General features: G+C 35.6%; 2 protein-coding genes across 3 annotated transcripts; one reads left to right on the top strand and one right to left on the bottom strand.

Annotated features, from left to right (window-relative positions):
* Positions 1 to 1,403: 1,403 nt before the first annotated feature.
* Positions 1,404 to 7,030, bottom strand: ubfd1 (ubiquitin family domain containing 1). Of its 2 annotated transcripts, none has more exons than XM_052553221.1 (7): positions 6,893 to 7,030; positions 5,735 to 6,016; positions 4,479 to 4,687; positions 4,290 to 4,355; positions 2,148 to 2,253; positions 1,993 to 2,075; positions 1,404 to 1,826 (listed from the first exon to the last, which is right to left on the bottom strand). In XM_052553221.1, the coding sequence occupies exons 1-7, from the start codon at positions 6,906 to 6,908 to the stop codon at positions 1,716 to 1,718; spliced, it is 873 nt and encodes a 290-aa protein (XP_052409181.1). In that variant the 5' UTR covers positions 6,909 to 7,030; the 3' UTR covers positions 1,404 to 1,715. The 2 variants fall into 2 exon arrangements, with proteins under 2 accessions (XP_052409181.1, XP_052409182.1); XM_052553222.1 differs by having other exon boundaries at positions 6,762 to 6,898.
* An 837-nt stretch (positions 7,031 to 7,867) lies between these two features.
* On the top strand, positions 7,868 to 18,958 carry LOC127952419 (UNC93-like protein MFSD11). Its single transcript, XM_052550840.1, has 14 exons — positions 7,868 to 8,135; positions 8,620 to 8,801; positions 9,660 to 9,715; positions 10,242 to 10,349; positions 10,438 to 10,517; positions 10,983 to 11,079; positions 12,437 to 12,495; positions 12,688 to 12,832; positions 13,233 to 13,282; positions 13,478 to 13,543; positions 13,640 to 13,765; positions 13,894 to 14,068; positions 14,241 to 14,376; positions 17,293 to 18,958. Exons 2-14 carry the CDS (start codon positions 8,712 to 8,714, stop codon positions 17,443 to 17,445), a joined length of 1,341 nt encoding a protein of 446 aa, XP_052406800.1. The 5' UTR covers positions 7,868 to 8,135; positions 8,620 to 8,711; the 3' UTR covers positions 17,446 to 18,958.
* Positions 18,959 to 19,047: the final 89 nt, after the last annotated feature.

The following is a 19,047-nucleotide window of genomic DNA, read 5'->3' as shown; positions in this document are numbered from 1 at the left end:
GAGTGCTGTCAGAAACAGCTGATAAAACATCACAATAATCCACAAGTAATTCACATGACTTCAGTCTATCAACCAGTTTTTTTATTGAAGCTGCATATTTTATACAATAAATAAAATATTAGTATTAAACGAATCCAGCATCATTTGTAATTAAGCAATTCAAATTCAAACCATCTATTCTTTCCAAAATACGAGTGCATCCCCTGTTGTCCTCTCACTTCAACATCCACAGACGTATTTGTTTAGAAGTGTTTTGGACCGTTTTCACTTTTTAACTTGATCTATGCATATTTCTCTCCTGATTTAGAGGAAGTGACCTTTTTACTGGAGAAAATCAATATTATGGATAGAGAACTTGTATTTTACCTGGGACCGAAGGTATAAAGTTAAAAAACATATATATATCATAATGGATGTTTCTTACAAACATTAAGTTTTTCGCTTCTCATGATGTTGAATGAACTAATTTAATGTCATTACTTGTGGATTATTGTAATGTTTTTATCAGCTGTTTGGACTCTCATTCTGACGGCACCCATTCATTTGCAGAGGATCCATTGGTGAGCAAGTGACGCAATGCTAAATCAACACCTTGGATGGCCTCAAGGTGAGGTTTTCATTTTAATATGAGCTATTATTATTCTTACTCTTATTATTGAACTAGATACATATATACTGAAATGTTTAAATTGTGAGCTGCTAAATAGTTGAAAAATTATATATATATATATATATATATATATATATATATATATATATATATATATATAGGCAAATTTATTACAGAAAGGTCACTGAAATTCTTCCTTCTTTTGGGTTTTATTGAATTAAAAATGCTTATCATTGGTTAGCACCATGTTTGAAAAAACAACATGCATGATCAGAAGTCAATCATCAGCAACTTCGTTAAAAGACTGAGTATTAAGGGCATATCAAAACTGTATTCCCTAATATAACATCTGCTTTGAGAGGGACTTGGCCCTAGAAATGTTGCTGCGTTTAACCATGAAAGATTCAGAAGACATTTTGCCTTTGTCAAACTATCATGTGGTTGAAAGTACAGAGACTGAGCAAACGTTCTCTTGGCTTTTGGGTTGTGATTCTGCATCAAGGCTCCTGCTGTCAAGACAAAAGGAGATGAGCTCTCCATGTGCTATTAAAAGTCTTCAAAAAATTCTGCATTTTCTTCAACCACATAAAATGCAACAATGCTCTTTTAACCTGCATTAATACCATATTTGAGTGTTACATTGTTGCTGTTTTACATGTAAACTATAATCGGTGCAATGATAAAAAGCTGATCGTAAAATTAACAACAGTGTGAATTTTCGACTTTGGCAAGATTGCTTGAATTTTATGGTACACCGAGGAATATACTAGATAAAATCTTTCTACTGCATCAGTCATTTTCCTTAAATAATGTTTATTTCTTTCAGAATAACTACGAGAAATGTATATGCAAGTTCTGTACAATTTTCTGTTTATGCTTGGGATTTCTTAAAAAAAAAAAAAAAGAGTGGTGAAACAGTTTGAAAAACGGGATGCTGACACTTAGTGCACTTAAACCCCCCAAAATATTTTGTCCAACAGCAATCCTTCGGTTTGCTCTGGAAATACTTCAGAAAAATCGGTTCTTCAGATTATTGTGTTGGCTCCAGTTAATGTTTTCAATCTTTTGCTCTGAATCCCAATTCTGCAGTGTCTATAGAGGCACGTTAAAAATACTGCCATTTTCCGAGAACTGTGTCTTTGATTGCATCAACAAACTGTGCAGGCACCCAGTAGACCCAATATTGTGAGGCTTCTGTCGGACCCAGCTGAAATGCCTAGGGTGACAGACAAACAAACAAGCATACATATATGTCTTATAGCAGCACCAAATAATAAGTAATATATTCACAGTTTTCAGTAGCATATTAAGTTTACAAAATTTAGTTTGAGGATGACAGGTACAATGCATAGTTGGTAAAAAATGTTGCGATAAACACGTACCATCATATGATAGTCCTCATGACCCTCTATTGGCTCGGTCACAACATTTTTGATGGAACCCATAGGAATTTTTTCTGTTCTTTCTGCAGGCCAGAAAGAAAAATAATCAAAAACCAAGTATTATGGATAAAGGTTTAATTAAATGATGAAATCACCTTTTGTTCCGATCCACAACTGATCCTGTTCCAGTTTAAACGTGAGTCGTACTTTTCCACCAGATTTGTTGTACATTCCTGATAAAGGCACTGTTGGCAGACGCTCCTGTTCAACAAATAGAGAGATCACTCAGATTTCATTAGTGCACACAAAGAACTTATTCTTTATCCTTATAAGAACTTTATAGCTGGGGAAATGAAGGACATGATCACTAAATTACAATTCACATGATGATCCCTTACGAAAATTAACCATGGTTTTACTACAAATAAAACCAAAAAACCATGGTTACTGTAGTTAAACCATGGTAACCACAAATTAACCATGGTTTTGCTATATTAACCATAGTTTAACCATGGTATTTGTAGTAAATCTGTGGTTTTACAAATGGCAGTCAATACGCCAAAAAACCATGGGTTACTACAGTTTTACTATAATAAAACCATGGTTATTTTTCGTAAGGGATGCTGTCCAGTAAAACACACGTATATCTATCTATCTATCCATCTATATACACACATATTTTAGTGCTCTCAATCTATTAATTGCATCCAAAATAAAAGTTTTTGTTTACATAATGTGTGTGTGTACGGTGTATATTATATACACACACACATACATATATATACATATACATATATATATACACACACACACACACATAAACCTACAGTATATATTTTAAAAAATATTTATGTTACATTTATTAGAATAAAACAGAGCAAATAAAGTGCAATGATATAAATATATAATGATATAAATAAGTATTTACAACAGCTTCAAATGCGGCTCAACCAATCAGAGTCAAAGAGAGGAACTATTCTTTTTATAATTGTAAGCAGTAATTGTGAGTGCCTTGCCCTTGTGTTAATTGCATAGTTTAAAAATATTTTTAATGCATTAAACTGAAAAAATAATCTCATTTGTTGACGCGCTAATTTTGACACTACTAAATATATACACACACATAAATACATATTACGGCTGGACGATATATGATATGATATTTTACACTGTCCAGGCGATATTGATATTATATAGCGATTTGAGGAAAAACAAAACTACAGGCAAAATATTTTAATCTTATATAACTAGAAAAAGTGAGGGATTGGACATAGACCTGAAATCATCAATGTTGTAAACCTCTGTGCTGCTTAATATTTTTGAGGAAACCATTTTTTTTTCACGATTCTCTTAGTTATTAATATTTTAAATTGTTCTTCGTGTTGAAGGGCGCTGGAGTTGGTCAGAAATAGAACGCGGCATCAGTTTCACTTCACTGTCATGGCCTTGTCGCGTTGCACTATATTCACAGCAAGGAACATCACTGGGTTATATTTACTTTTGTCAAATCGCGCCGCTTGCGTCTGGTGTAGCCGCTTAGAGCAGAACCATGCATCCTTCATTTATATCTCTACATGGCTCCCTGAAATAGAACTCTAGTACAATCTGTTGGTCTGTTGTTGATACAACTACACCTAATAACACGAGCATTCAAGCGGGTACTGCTTTTCTAATCTGCTGACTGCACACTATCCCTCAGTTTGGGAACCACTGGAGAAGGCGATTCGCGCTCTATTTATTTGGTCTGTTACGATGTGTTTGATTACTAATGCCTGTGTGTACTGCGTTGCACACGGAGGACAACAATTTTCATCCTTGACTCTTAATCGTCATTTGTGTTCAAATTTGTAAAGCGTACAAAATTGAACTAAACTATATAAATGCTAATTTTGAATACATGGATATATAACGGTATCCGCGGTATATCATGGAACAACATAATACCGGTAGTCACTTTCATACCGGTATAGCACCCACCCCTACAGTCAATCTATTAACATTTTTAATGTAATTAACTGCAAAATGTGTTGACTACTCTAATCAAAAATTGAATTTGAGTGTGACAATTCCCACAAAATACAAAGCCATTATTGTGTTTAATGAGAAAAGTATCAAGTAGACATAACAAAAGTACCTTTAGAAAGAAATAAGTTATTAATGTGTGTTAACTGTATTAAAATATTTTTATCACATTATTTTTCCATAACCAATTATTTAAATTAACAGCCCTAATATGTATAAAATTTATTTTGTACGGCATGTGTGCAATGATCAGTCTAATCACAGGTTTTGCATACCTTGGCTCCTTTTATAGATGGCATGACATCCTCTGGTTTTCCTTTGTCCAATACTTTTCTATGTTGCTGAGAAAAAAAAAAGCATCCACAAGCACATTTATAAAATACAAGTACATAGGCATATTTGTAGGAATTCTTTCCATCGTAGCTGTCTAGAGTTCACATTATGTAAATAGGGTTTCCACCCACCTTTTGCCTGCACAATGGCTCCTTTTTGTTCTCCTCAGCTTTAACCTCCTGCTGAATAACTTCTTTTGGTGTATTTACAGCTAGTACATCATTTATTGTAGATCCAACAACCATAATCTTTGCACCATTTGTAACTTTGATTTCTCGAAGCGTCTTGTCCTCTGGCAGCAGTCCTTTGTACATCACTTTCTGCATAGCAGGTGGAAGACCTGATAACCATACAAAACACAAAAACATTTGTATTCGCTCATTTCAATCCTGATATAATATGGTGGTGTAACCCATAAGTTACACAAATAAAATACTTATCTCCTCATATAAACAAACTAAGGCTTTGTCTGTGCTCTTTTCATTAAAAATTGGAGGCAACTACTCCATTTGAATCATGATCCAAACAAAGATGCTGCATACGTATAGCATGAGTGGATTTCAGTCTAAATTAGACAGCATACTTTTGAAATATGAAGCTAAAAATAGAAGTCTGACTTAAGTTTTGTGAAACTATATTACATAAAGCATATCAGAAGAAACAGCAGATGTGCTGAATGAGATGCAAGTTCACCCTATGAGAGACTGAATGACTGAGTGTGTCCTCCTCAAGTCATATTCATAAATAAAAAAAAATAGTTTGCAATGTCCTAAGAGTAATGTTGTGTTAATATAATAATATCCTTTAAATGTTTAAGGGTGGCATACTCCTCAAGGCTCTGGTCAATGCATCAATTTCTATAAAGTGAAGCATCAGCTTCAGTTTTTCTCTCTGTTGTTTATCCCAGCGTTGTTTAGCGCTCACGTCACTAGCTCCGCTCTTGCGCCTTAGCTCATGACCAGAAGAGAAGAGGAGTCATTTTGAGGGAGAGGGGAGGTAAACGTTTTTGATTTAAGATTACTAGGGCACATGGAATTTTTAAAACAATGAAGTTCACCGATTAATTATTTATCATAAACACTACAGTATTCCGTAAAAAAATACGAATTTTAAATTTTGATTTCATGGTGACTCGAAACTCTTTTGAAAACGATTTGATCATCTGATCATATATATCTTTACACGGGATTGTCTTTTACTGACTGAGATTAATTTAAATATTGACACTATTGTCCTCTGCAAACCTGCTTTACAGCTGGAATTCAATTGGTTTCATAACTGGTGAAAGATCCTCAGAAGAGGACGGATTTTCTTCAAGGTCTCACCTCGTACGACCTGTGTGAAACACAAAGCCATACAGGTTTGAATGACATGACATGAGGATTACCAGTGAGAGTGTGAATCTTCTCTTTCAGTTTAGCACCGGTGCCATCTAAAGGAATTTTAAGGTCATATTTGTTTTTGTTCCAAATGATCTTGACTTCCACCATCTCTTTCCCCTCGTCGCTTTCCTCTCCGTTGCTGACAGCAGCAGGCTGAGCTGATGTGCTTTCACCATCACTAAGAGATGCTTGTTCAGTCCCTGCTGCATCTTCTTGTCCAGCAGCTTCGCACAACACTTCTGGTACCTTCTGCGTTACCTCATCCTCCATTCCTACTACCTCACTTCCTGTGGGAACAATTATCAGATCAGGAATCATATTGTTAAACACATTTAGTTTTCAAGGTGCAAATATTGACCTGCTTCAGAGTACTGATATGACAATGTCAAACTATAGTATTTAAGTATTCAAATAAAACAAACAGATGTTCACGGGACAATATTTTAACCAGTAAGATAACACTTTTGGGAAAACTAGTTAACTATCTAAATTTTTACAGATAAAAGCTGAATTAATGTATTTGATCTAGTTTCACACCCATTACTTTCATGTTTTACTCCTTAAATAGTCCCAACTAGACCGTCTCTAGTACACAGCTTTTAAAAGCTACTGACTAGCTGCTGTTCAAAGGCTCAGAAACATCTAGTAATTTCCCTTATCGTCATTTGAACCCAACGGTTGAACTAAGGCCAGTAACTGCAAGCATGTGCGACTCGACAGAGCCTGTGTTGTAACTTAGCCAGCCCGCTGTGCTAATATTCGCAAGCTCATATCAAGACCGTGTCTCAAAATTCACGAAGCTGTCTATCTAGACAGCATCTTTGGGCAACGTACTGTGGACTCGATTGGAACCTTCGTTCGAACGTTCCGAAAGCTTCCGCGATGCCCATAAGCGTTAATCGAAAGTTCCAGAAAGGGTCAAACGTTTCAGCATTCCTCCAAATGCGGTCTAGATAGACGGCTCTCTAGATTTTGTGACACAGCCGAAGTTTTCGACATGGCTAATCACAGAATATCTAGCTATTTTTTCACCTTGACAAGTTAAAAGAGCATCTATTTGGTGTACTACAAATATCAGATAACTGGAACTGATGTGATACGCCGCAAATTATCACCGCAAAAACTGTGCAATTGGCATTTATGTACATTTTCACGCTACCTACCATCCTGCGCCGCCATGATGATTGTGTACAATATAAGGAAAGGCTTCTGGGAAAGAGCGTGCTGTCAGTGAATGAGCTCCGCGGCTTTCCGTAGTGACTTTGCGATTTAAAAATCAGGTTCATGAAACGTAACGAGAGGACTTTTTTGGACCGTAAACTCAGTTATATGGAATGGACAAAATTCTGACTTGTTTGACCAAAAAAAAAAAAAAAAAGAAAAAAAGTTCCTAACAGGCTACACCATAAACTCCAGTAAACTATAAAGTTTATAATAGTAGTTTACCCAATTGCTCCTTACTCATCACAAATGCCCATTTAGTGTTTGTTGCCAGTTGCAAAGCACTGACTTTTCTAACTTTGTAAAAATGATTTTATCCCATAACCGTATTAGCAATTTTTTGTGACTGAAAATAGGCCATTTTTCGTTTTAATTGCTTTTTTTTAATTGCTATTCCTTGCAACACGTTACATAAATGTAAATTTCAAGAAATGTGTTGATTCTTTTGATTCTACTATCATAATTTTATGTTTTGTGACCCTCTTGGAATATTTTTTTTTTGCTTCTAAATTATATATAATTATAATTATATATAATTATATGTATATATATTAGTTTTTTGACAACATGACTTCAGAGGGATACAACTTAGCATACATTACATAAAATGTATTAACAATGCATCCAAAGTCATTTGAACTAATGGAAGAGAAGAAAGACGAAAAAAGGAGGAACAGAACAAATAAAGAAAAGAGGATTATATAATAATAATAATAATAATAATAATAATAATAATAATAATAATAATAATAATAAATCAAACCAAGTATTAATCACGGTACATGAAAGATCTCATCATATCTCCTTTAAAAAAAAGATTTTTTTTTTTAATGAATTACTGTAATTCAAAAAGGAAACATAACGAGGATCCCAGATGTGACGTAGCCTGTCAACGATAGATGATTTCCACATAATAGCGATTGGCACGCGCTCTGTGGATATTGCTTATAGATCTACGGATGAACTAAGCGTAAATTTACCCTACCTTACCTTGAGGGGCTGGTGATCTTTCAGCGCTTACACAATCGACCAACATTTGAAAGCAATTTGTAAACAAATACAGATCATTGCGCGAACATTCTAGTGTTCATAAGACACACAGTGAATCGCTGCTGCCTGATGTTAAAGATCGCGCTTGACCCATGCAACAGCGACTGCGTGTTAAAGTTTGGCTCTGTGAATCGGGTAAGTTATTGCAGTGATACAGTGTTATTGACGGCAAGCATGTGTAACTAACTAGCACAATGCTTTAGCTAACCTCTACAACTCGGATGTATTAAATAGCTTAACGATACAAAGAGATATTATGAGATCATCATCAACATTTTACACAATAAATCCAAGCAGCAAAGTACTGTACTGTACTCTCTCTCTCTCTCTCTCTCTCTCTCTCTCTCTCTCTCTCTCTCTCTAAGCTTTATATATTTTGGGATTTTTTTTTTATTTTGAGCCATGCTTCTTCTGAAGTAGCTGCCACGGAAATCATCACGTGGATCTTGCATTCCAGTAACTTTCATCTCATGCTTGATGGTCACGAGGCGCGTGCACGTCTGTGACCACGAACTTGTATTCGCTAACGTTTAACTGCTGTATTAGATATGAAGCAATAACAGTGTAATACACATGCTGTAGATCACTAATTACATTAACTTATTTTGTTTTCACACAGTTTGTTTTCCTGGATGCTGGTTTTATTTACATGGATTAAGGCACACTGGCTGAAACTCTGGCATCTTACAGGAGGACTTGAATGAGCTGAGGATGGCGGATATTAGGACGTATAATGTGGTTATTTTGGGAATAGGATTTTTGCTAATTTTTACAGCCTTCACCACCTGCGGTAATATCGAAGTAAGTTGGGTTCTATTATTATGGCATGCTATAAACTATTAGACTGATTGGTATGATAGGATGGCATGTTTCAAAATATGTCAGAAATGTTTTTTTTATTTTATTTGTTTTACTGAAATTTTAGCAGTACTTGTGCCAAGAATTGAGAAGTGCAAGCCTTTAAATTTTGCAGCGGTTTCAACTTTTTATTAACAATAAATAGTTTCTGCAAAAATACAGCCAAAACCAAACTGTATTCTCAAAGTTTTATTGCCGTAAAAATAAATAGCATGGTAAATAGTGTTTTTTTTTTCAGCTTAAGTTTTTATTTTTTGTATTTATTTTTTTAATGAAAAACCACATTCAATGAAGTTTTTCAGTTAGATTATCTGAAAACAGTCTATTGTTGAGGTAAATCTGGGTCAGGCGCATCTCGTGTTTTTGATTTTCCCCATCAGTCTATGAATTATCCTGCAGGACTAATGGGAGAAATGGGGTGGACTCGTGTTAACCTCAAAGTCATCCAACACACAAATACCCACAAACTCAATTTAACCACGAAAGGATATCTCTTTAGATATCTCTAAAGTTAATCTATGTGTTGAAATTTCAGTGTAAAATTATCTTTAAAATATTCACATTGACATAATGGTAGTTGACATATCAAGCAGTGTATTGCAGTATACATCCGTCATGTACAACTTTTTAAAATAGCATTTATTTTTATATATAATTATTTTAATTTTTAAAATAAATTTAGTTTTTATTTTAGTTCATATTCACTACTTTAAGTTTTTATTTCACATTTTATATTTGTTATGCATGCTACAGAGCTATTTGAGTCAACAGCAAAAAGTTTGTTTATTTATTTCATTTTAGCAAACAGTGGTGAAAAGCTTGAATAGCACTAACTTCACTGGGAGTGGCTATCACAGGTAAGATCTCAGTCCTTCACCTTTTCTGCCATATCCCACATTCATAATTTAGAGGTTTATGATGAATATGTAAATATAATATGCTGCAAGGTAAAAAATAATAATAATGCTTGTGCCACATTGTGTTATAACATATTTGTTTCAATCTAATTCAACACATCATGTTATTTTGCCTGATTTATTGAGACTTCATAGCTTTAACTCTGTTTTCTTAATCTGTAATTAGACGACTGTATTGAGTAATTAAAGTGGTTGAAAAAGTGTGACGAACTCAGTTTGATGTATCAAACTTATGTCAGTTTAACACTGGTTAGTTAGTGATTGCAACAAAGAAATGCAAAAGAAACCATATGCAGCAGATTAATGCTGCATTATTTCACAGTGCAAAATAAATAACGAGAGAAGTAGAGGCTAAAAAGTGATATCACATTTTCTAATGTCAGAAAAAGAAAGTGCTGCAGTTGAAAGTCTAGATGTAGATATGATGAAATCTCATACCCAATAATATCCTTTTTTGTTTTGACAGCCTTGGAATAATATATGGAGTTTTTTCATTCTGCAACGTGTTAGCTCCCACTATCGTTGCAATAATCGGACCGCAGTTTGCAATGTTCATGAGCGGAGTTCTTTATAGGCAAGTATCCCAGATTTCTTTGTGACTGTTCTTCTAGTAGTCACCATGCCACCGTGGTCTGTATTGTTCACTTCTGTGTGTTTTTCAGTGGTTATATAGCTGTTTTCATCATTCCATCCACATGGTCCTTTTATTTCACTTCGGTGATAATTGGCATTGGAGCAGCCAGTAAGTAAATCAAATATTTCAATACCAGCAAGCTTATAATTGACTTAACTGAAATCAATTCAGTCAGTTAATATCAAATCTTTATCCACATAATAAATGTTTTTTTTTTCTCATTAAATACAATTCTTGTATGCAATACTGCAACATTTTCTCAGTTAGTGTGTTTAGTCTTTCGTGTATAGTACACACTTCTGCAGAAGTACGTGTTTCACATTCTTAAATTCCTTCACCCACTTAAACAATATGATAGAGGCAGACTCAGACATAGGTTAAGTATACAGTAGTTGCATTGTTTTGTTACACTGGTGAATCCATCATAGTCAGTCTATACAAATTGCAGGCAATCATTTAAATGACAGTTAAAGGTTATTAAGATGTATTTATAATTAAGAAGTGCAGCATGGCTCATATTAGCCCTAAATACATTTTCAGTCATCATTCGAATCCCTTTTTTTCTATCCACAGTGCTTTGGACAGCTCAAGGGCACTTTCTAGTGGAGAACTCTGATGCTTCCACCATCAACAGGAACACAGGACTGTTTTGGGCTTTACTGCAGTGCAGGTCAGAAAGAGACAGCAGCAAACACTTGTAGAGATTCAACAACAATCTGAGATGCACTTTAATATATTAGCCTTAATCATGTGTGATCATCAACTGCATACTAATATGGAATGTGAGGAGTTAAAGCAGTAGATGATTATCAGCAGCATCCAGATGAATAACTCTGTCTCTCAAAGCTGTAGTTCATTCAGATGTTGTTCCAAACTCTTGTTAAGTTCTTTCTTCTGTGGAAGAACACAAAAAGAGATATTAGACAGAATGGCTCATTTTGTCTCGTCCATATAAAATGAAAATAAATTTAAACGGCAAAGCTCAAAAAATAAGGAAAGAACATCATAAATACAGTCCATATTACTGTATTTTAATACAATTGAGATTTAAGAGTTTTTAATATTTTGAATTGGTTTTCTTTTTTACATTTCTCTTTTCATTTTAATTTGAGTTAATATTAGTAATGTTGTGTTTTTTAAAATGTATATAATTTTAATTCATTCAACTATTCATTTTATTTTATTTTAGCACATCATATTAATCTTCTTTACAAAGACATGTTGCATTAGCTGCTAGTTTTAAGTTTTTAAAATAATGTAATGTAATTAAAGGGATGTAACTTTTTTCGTGTGGTTTTAGTTTTAGTTTAATTTAATGTTTATATTAATTAATATTTACTTAATTGAATGGAATATGGCAGCTTGGACATTCCACCTAAACCTTACTTTTCTGTTTTACTGAAGAAAATAAGTCTTATTGGAGGAGTTAAAGTTGCAGTTGGTAACTCTAGCGGTTAATAAACAGAACTGCTTGGGTCTTGCGGAAGAACATCGTAGCCGGAACTACTTCTCTCTGTTTATGTCTATGAAGAATCACAAAGGTACTGGGTTACTCCGCCTCGGTACCCCTGAAACAATCTAAAATAGTCTGAATATAAACACTTATTATAGGTGCACCCTAGTGATTCAGGAAAAGCTAAAAACACGGTTTGGAAAATGGATTCATGGTTTACTCGCTTATTATATACATTTTTCTACATTTTGAATACAAACAAAGTTACGGACCGCAGCTCTGATTGGTTATTTTTTACCAGGAGCGGATGGATTTCTGCAAATGGCAATAGGATCACTGGGAGGAGCCAGAGGAGCTTGATTTTTTCACAGATTATCTGTCTCATATTCTACTGTCAGGAAATAATGACAGGTTTAACAAATATGTAAAAAATATTTTTTTTACAAAAGTTACCTACTGCAGCTTTAAGCAAAGTTACTTACCAAATCAGTAAAACCATCAAGAGCTATGTTCTAACTAACTAAAACTGTCCATGATTTCTGTATGAAAAGTTCTATTTGTGTTTTCTTTCCAGTATGTTGTTTGGAAATCTATACGTTTATTTTGATTGGAAAGGAAAAACTGAAATTTCAGGTAACATGACGGTTTGGAAATTGTGTGTTGATAAAAGCTTGATTGTGTTCACTCTTTTATTTAACTTAAGTTAATCAGCTCGTATTTAACCTCTGCTAACCTAATATATAATAACTCTCAAATGACAAAAATATTAAAAACTTAAGCAGAAATTTAGTTTTTTCTATTCTGTCACAATTTTCTCCTCCACAGATAGAGACAGAAAGGTCATGTTTATTGCTCTGCTGGTTATCTCAGCACTCGGGACACTGAGTTTTCTTGCATTGAGGAAGGTCTGTCAGCAGGAAGAGGTTCTCTCTGAAGAGGAGGGCCAGTCTCTGTTATCAACGAGATTGAAGTAAATTCACTCATTCATTTAGTGAATCATGATGGTGAATGAGAGTTTCCACTTTGCAATAAAAGCATTTCTTTTCACAGATCCAACAATAAGGTTTTTCTGATTCAATACTTGGCCATCCGATATTTTTAATGTACCAGCACAGAAAAAGAAAAATATTCTTGTGTGATTTTATGTTCTTTATTTTAATAGACAAGTAAATAAATAAATAGATAACAATGCAACAAATAATTTGAATTTGTTTTTAATGTCCAATAATTACTGTAAATGATAACCATGATAACCCCAACTATAAATTCATAAACTTTTGTTGGAAAACGTGTTGATTGTTACTTACTGATACTTATTGTTTGATTTCTCATTGGTAGCTGATATACATTTTTGTGTAATGTTATTTTAGATATAAACAGAGAGCAACATCTGCTGTGATGGAAGCTAAAACCGAGTTTAGTAAGTTAATTTGGCTTAATTTTCACATTTGTAACATGATCTTCTATTTTTAATAAAATTAGAAATGTATCAAATAATTATTACACAAATTGCCAATGTGGACATCTGTTCTAGTGCTTCATCTCAGATATTTTTGATTTTATTTTATTCATACACTTATTTAAAAACATTTTTTTTACCTTGTCCCCCCTTCAGAAACAATTTTGGAAATCTTCAAAACAAAAGCCATATTGTTATTAAGTTTCTGCATGGCATACAGTGGTAAGTGACTTTGACTTTGACTAAAGGGAACAGCCATTGATTCCACGGGCATTTGAGCATGATGAGCATGTTTTGATTGCTGCCGTCTCGTTGAAGGCTTGGAGCTGTCATTTTACAGTGGTGTTTATGGAACCTGCATTGGAGCTACAACACACTTTGGAGATGCAGCAAAAGGCTTAATCGGCATTTCAGGCATTGTGGTGGGAATCGGAGAAATAGTTGGTCAGTGCACTTTCAGTATGCAGAAGCATCTGCCTTGATTGCTCTTGGTATTATGGTCATCTAAAGACAAGCTGAGCAGATTCTTTAATAGGACTGGATTCTGATTAGATGTTGTCTCTTGTTTGCAGGGGGAGGATTGTTTGGCCTTGTATTGAAGAATAACCGTTTCAGGCGCACTTCAGTTGTCTTTTTAGGCATGGTTGTGCACTTTGTGGCCTTCTACTTGATATTCCTCAACATACCAGATGATGCACCTGTGGTTTTCCAAACAAGCTCACAGCATAAGCCATATCTGATACCAAGGTAATAATTTAAAACAAAACACAAAAACTGGAAGGGAATGCAATACCTGATAACTGGATACACTGAATCCAGTTTAAACTGTTTTGGATGATCTGTTGTGCTAAATTGTGTTTCCTAAAGAGTGCAGTGTTGCACTGTTGATCTTGCTGTCTTCATTTATTCACTCTTGTAGCGTGTCGATTGCCCTGCTGTGCAGCTTCCTGCTGGGTCTTGGGGACAGCTGTTTCAACACTCAACTCTACAGCATTCTGGGCCGGATGTTTGCTGAGCAGAGCGCTCCAGCCTTTGCTATATTCAAATTCATACAGGTAACCACAGTCTGCATTTATTTACATTTGGATTTTACTTGAGATCAACAAGCCTGCTGTTATTTAATCAAAGAAGGCACAGGCCAGTGTGCTTGCATGATACTGTGTCATAAAATATTGGGCAATAGGAACTGTGTAAGAAAGATTTTTTAATTCATTAATTTATTTATTTACAAGATCTTGATAAAAAAGTAAACAGTAAAGACACTTATAATGTTACAAAAGATTTCTTTCAAATAAATGCTGTTCTTTTAAACATTCTATTCATCAAACTATTGATGAGAATTGATGAGTCAGTTTTCACACAAATATTAATCACCATAACTGTTTTTAACATTGATAATAATAAGAAATTGAGCAACAAATCATATTAGAATGATTTCTGAAGGATCGTGTGACACTGAAGACTGGAGTAATGATGCAAAAATTTAGCTTTGACATCCAAGGAATAAATTACATTTTAAAATCTATTGCAATAGAAAACATACTCAGTTACTAACGTATCATCGGTTCCCTGAGATACAGAACAAGTACTGCATCTGTCTTAGACGCTTTGGGGAAAAACTTATTTTTCTCGGCAGCGTATCCCACAAAAAGCCCCCCAAAATGGGCTGGGTCATCTGGCTATATAAGCAGCACAACACCATAGGATCCTCAGGCTACTTTGACTAAAGCTACGACTGAGTCGGGCAGCTACATAGCATGTCAAAGTATTCAGTACTCTTTCCGTATCTCAGGGAACCAAGGTTATGTTAGTAACCGAGTACATTCCCTATCGATACTTCACTAGTACTGCATCTGTTTAAGACACTTTGGGGAACCAGTATAGTCCCACCGTCTATCCTAGAGGAACGACTAATACTTGAACTTATATTAAGCACCCAAGGCAACCCAGGGGCCCAGAGGGAAGGCCTGCAAAAGGTCGGCCCAGACTTGTATAATCATCCTGAAATAATTCAGTACAGCCCTCACTGAGGGCCAAGAGTGTACATGAAGGAGGCAAACAGCAAGCACTGGTTGTCATACGAAAGAGTGCACTGCTATGTAGAAAGGACCCGCGCCTCTAAGGCTGGGATGCCCAGACTATAGAATATGGCAAATGTGGAAGGTAACCTTTTTTTTAGTAATAGCGCCCAAGTTTGAAGCAGGTGGGGCTCACTGACATCAGCGGCTCAAATGGAAGGCTTTTCAGAGCCTTCAACACCATGGGCTGATCCCATATAGGGACAGTGATGGGGCAAGGCCGGTTGAGCCTTCTAGAAAATGAACAACCAAGTTGTTCCTGCCCACTGATTGGCCAGCTATAGGATCGTGAGAGACTGCTATGGCTGCTACATAGACCTTTAGCATGGAAGGGGAATGGCCCTTATCCAACTGTTGTTCCAGGAAGGACAATATCAGAGATATACAGAGATGTTGCATGAGATTTGGTCTGCACAGCTGGCTGTACATCAGGAGGAGAAGACGACCATATAAGGGCATAGAGGCGTCTTGTAGACAGTGATCTCTAGACTTAGAGATTGTGTTTACCATGTTTTCTGGGAGGTTTGCAAGCTCCCATCGAAAGGCCAAAGGTGCAGAGCCCGCAGTTTGGGCTGGGGGTGTCATATCGCTCCATTTGCCTGTCTCAGGGGAATGGGCCACGGGGCTTTCCGAGAACAGCCAGCACAGCTTTGCAAACCAGTGCTGGTTCCTCCAGAGTGGGGCAATCAACAGAACCTTTCATCTCTGATCCCTGACTCGCCTGATCACCTGTGGAATCTATCTGGATGTGAAAGTAAGTTTCTTTCAGTTCCAGTGAAAATAGCCAGTCCCCTGGGCATACTTGCGAGATGATCCGTTTCACTGTAATCATCCTGAATGCCTTTTTCATGAAGGCGCGATTCAGGTGCCTAAGATGGAGAATGGGCCTTAGGCCACCATCCTTTCTTGGGGACGAGGAAGTAACAGCTGTAGAAGCCTGATTAGCTCTCGGCTGAGGGAACTGTTTCTATGACCCCTTTTGCCAGCGAATTGATCACACATAGGACGTGTGCATCTTCGCTCCAAACTGAGGTGGAGACCACCTCGCTGAAACGCAGGGGTCTTGAATTGGAGTGTTTAACCTCGTTTTACTATCCTCATGACCCAGCTTGATACTCAGGGATGGCCTGTCAGGGGCTGGATTGGTCTGAGAGGGGTACCCTACGCTCGCAATGAGCGGAAGAGAAAAACAAAGCTCGAAAATCTATTCTGAAATTAGCTCTTTTATTTTGCCGGTTAGCTGCAGAGAACCGAAAACCGTCACTGCTGCAGGCTTGAGGACGGCGTGAAGTAGCTAGAATGGCCGAACAGGAAGGGGTCTCTCGATCTGCTGTGAGGCTTGATCACGGTGAAGGCTTCATAGTCTCATAGTGTGAAGATCTAGTAGTAGTTACTCAAGGAGAATAATCTGAGAATCCTATGGCAATGTGCCGCTTATATTGCCAGATGACCCCACCCATAGTTGCAGGCTTTACCGCCATAGGCTCCATTGCTGAGGCATTGTTTTTTGTTTTTTCACCGCATGAACCAATGACCGTGCAGTGTCAAACCAATACTGCCTTGGTGACCATAAACTTATTATAAGGAAAGTGCATGTTTGAGTGTTACATAATAATAAATAAATGAAGTATATAAATAAAAAATCTTTAAAATATGTTTGTGCATCTTTGTGGATCTAATCAGTAGACCAGTGCATGGCCAATATTCCTGCATCATAGGCTACTTGCATGGAGCTGCAGCTTTTTATTTTTACCTTAAGTTTAGCAGATAAAGTATACCCATTGCCTTCTTAATGAATAAAATGCAGTTAAAGTTTCAGTGGCCAATAAAGAAAGTCAAGTGTATTGGATATGAATGGGATACAGTGTTTCAATAAAACGCTCCCTCTCTCAGTCTATTTTTGCAGCTGTGGCGTTCTTCTACAGTGGTTATATTCTGCTGACCTGGCAGCTCCTCGTGATGGTCGTCATGGGATTTACTGGAACGCTGTGTTTTTTCATGGTGGAGAGGATGCAGAATATGTCAGCTGACACACAGGAGTATTAGATTAGAGTCTTTCTCAGGACACATTTGAGTAAATCTGATGTAAAATAATGTTGTTTGTATAAAACACTACACGTGACTTGTGCAAAAGTGCCTTTGTTTTTGTTGGACTTTGGGACTTTAATATACAGGTGGGATTACAATGATTATTTTTTTTATTTACATTCCATGATAGAAAAATATTAGTTGGAGCTGCATTAGAACGTTCTATCTTTAATGTGATTGTTTTACGTTAAATTTGATATTTCAAATGATATTACATAGGAGCACTTGGTTTGGATATGCTCATGTTGTGTTGACTGACGTGACAGTCATCTTATACTGACTTACACCTAATGACTTAGTTACAGCATCATGCAAAAGCAAATTTGGTATTTCGCTTGACTTATTTATTCCATGAGTGAAAGTGTCAGATTAGAGCCGGGTTAGCAAAATAAAACTAATATTTAGCTGGTCATGTGATTTCATGTCTGCTCCCATGATTGGACCTGCTCCATGTAAAATATTACAGCTTTTATTATGCTGTAATATTATTATTACTGCACCTTGTGTAAAATGATGTTGGTGACAGTCAGATGATGGCTCAGTAATTAAACTCTAAACTGAAATATATGTACACCATTATACACCATACAACTTCTACTCATTAGTTTGGAATCATTAAGGTGTACCGTATTTTTGAAAGAAGTCTCTTTTCTTATATAAAGAAAAAAATGTAATTGTCTACACAAAGTGGAGCTGTATCATTTCAGTTAAGAAAGCATTTCTCTCAGGGTCCTGCTAAATAATTGTAGGATTTTATTAGGATCTTCAACTCTAAAAGGCTAATGGCATGCCAGTTCACTTTCAGATTTCTTTTCTAAAAGGATACTCTATATACACTCTGTGTTCTTTATTGTGAACCATTTTAAAGTTGTTAAAGTCATACCAGTTAAACTTATTCAGATATTGAAAGTATTAGACAGCCAGACAGTGATGTCATGAGGACTCTGTCACAAGACGGGTTTAAATAATGTTTACACAAAGGTCATCTTCATGACAAGTGTCTTGAAGACACAAGTCTTCTAGGCTATTTAATGTGGTCATACATCACAAATCACAAAAGTGCTGTTTGTTGTAAACCAGTGTTTATTTGAAACAACAGCTCTCCCTTTTGTAAGATTCAATTGCATATAAGGAAGCAAAATAATAAATGAAGCAAACTTTACATTACATTTTACATTGCATAAAATGCGCTTAACATTACCTAAATATCTTGTTATGCATAATACATGATGTAGTTCATTTGTTATGCATTTGGTTTTAATGTGTAATTTCAATTTGTACTACACCCCTGCTACACATTAGAATAATTTATGTGTCATATTGTAAATATTTGTGTTCAGATTTAATCCTCATTGTGACATTTGATTTTTGAATTTGTAATTGACAATCAATATGAAATGTTCTAACCTTCTGGGTTTTATTTTATGCTTCAATGCATTTCAATAAAGATTTATTATTATTGGTATTATAATGTGTACATATCGTATAAATTAAACGTTAATATCTATATATTTTCATTTACAATGACCTTTTCACTGATCATCAATATGTAGTACATTA

The sequence above is a fragment of the Carassius gibelio genome, chromosome B3 (assembly GCF_023724105.1).
Source record: "Carassius gibelio isolate Cgi1373 ecotype wild population from Czech Republic chromosome B3, carGib1.2-hapl.c, whole genome shotgun sequence".
NCBI lineage: Eukaryota > Metazoa > Chordata > Actinopteri > Cypriniformes > Cyprinidae > Carassius > Carassius gibelio.
Note: the sequence above shows the minus strand (reverse complement) of the source record. Positions and strands in the feature narration are given on the sequence as shown.

What these genes read in the sequence shown, in the direction of transcription:
- ubfd1 (XM_052553221.1), bottom strand. An exon ending in GAAGATTCACACTCTCACTG is followed by an intron (nt 4,688 to 5,734) that starts GTAATCCTCATG and finishes TATGGTTATCAG; the next exon opens with GTCTTCCACCTGCTATGCAG. An exon ending in ATGAGGACTATCATATGATG is followed by an intron (nt 1,827 to 1,992) that starts GTACGTGTTTAT and finishes CTGTCACCCTAG; the next exon opens with GCATTTCAGCTGGGTCCGAC.
- LOC127952419 (XM_052550840.1), top strand. Translation starts at nt 8,712, where the DNA reads ATGGCGGATATTAGGACGTATAATGTGGTTATTTTGGGAATAGGATTT. An exon ending in CTGTTATCAACGAGATTGAA is followed by an intron (nt 12,833 to 13,232) that starts GTAAATTCACTC and finishes ATGTTATTTTAG; the next exon opens with ATATAAACAGAGAGCAACAT. An exon ending in GGGAATCGGAGAAATAGTTG is followed by an intron (nt 13,766 to 13,893) that starts GTCAGTGCACTT and finishes TCTTGTTTGCAG; the next exon opens with GGGGAGGATTGTTTGGCCTT.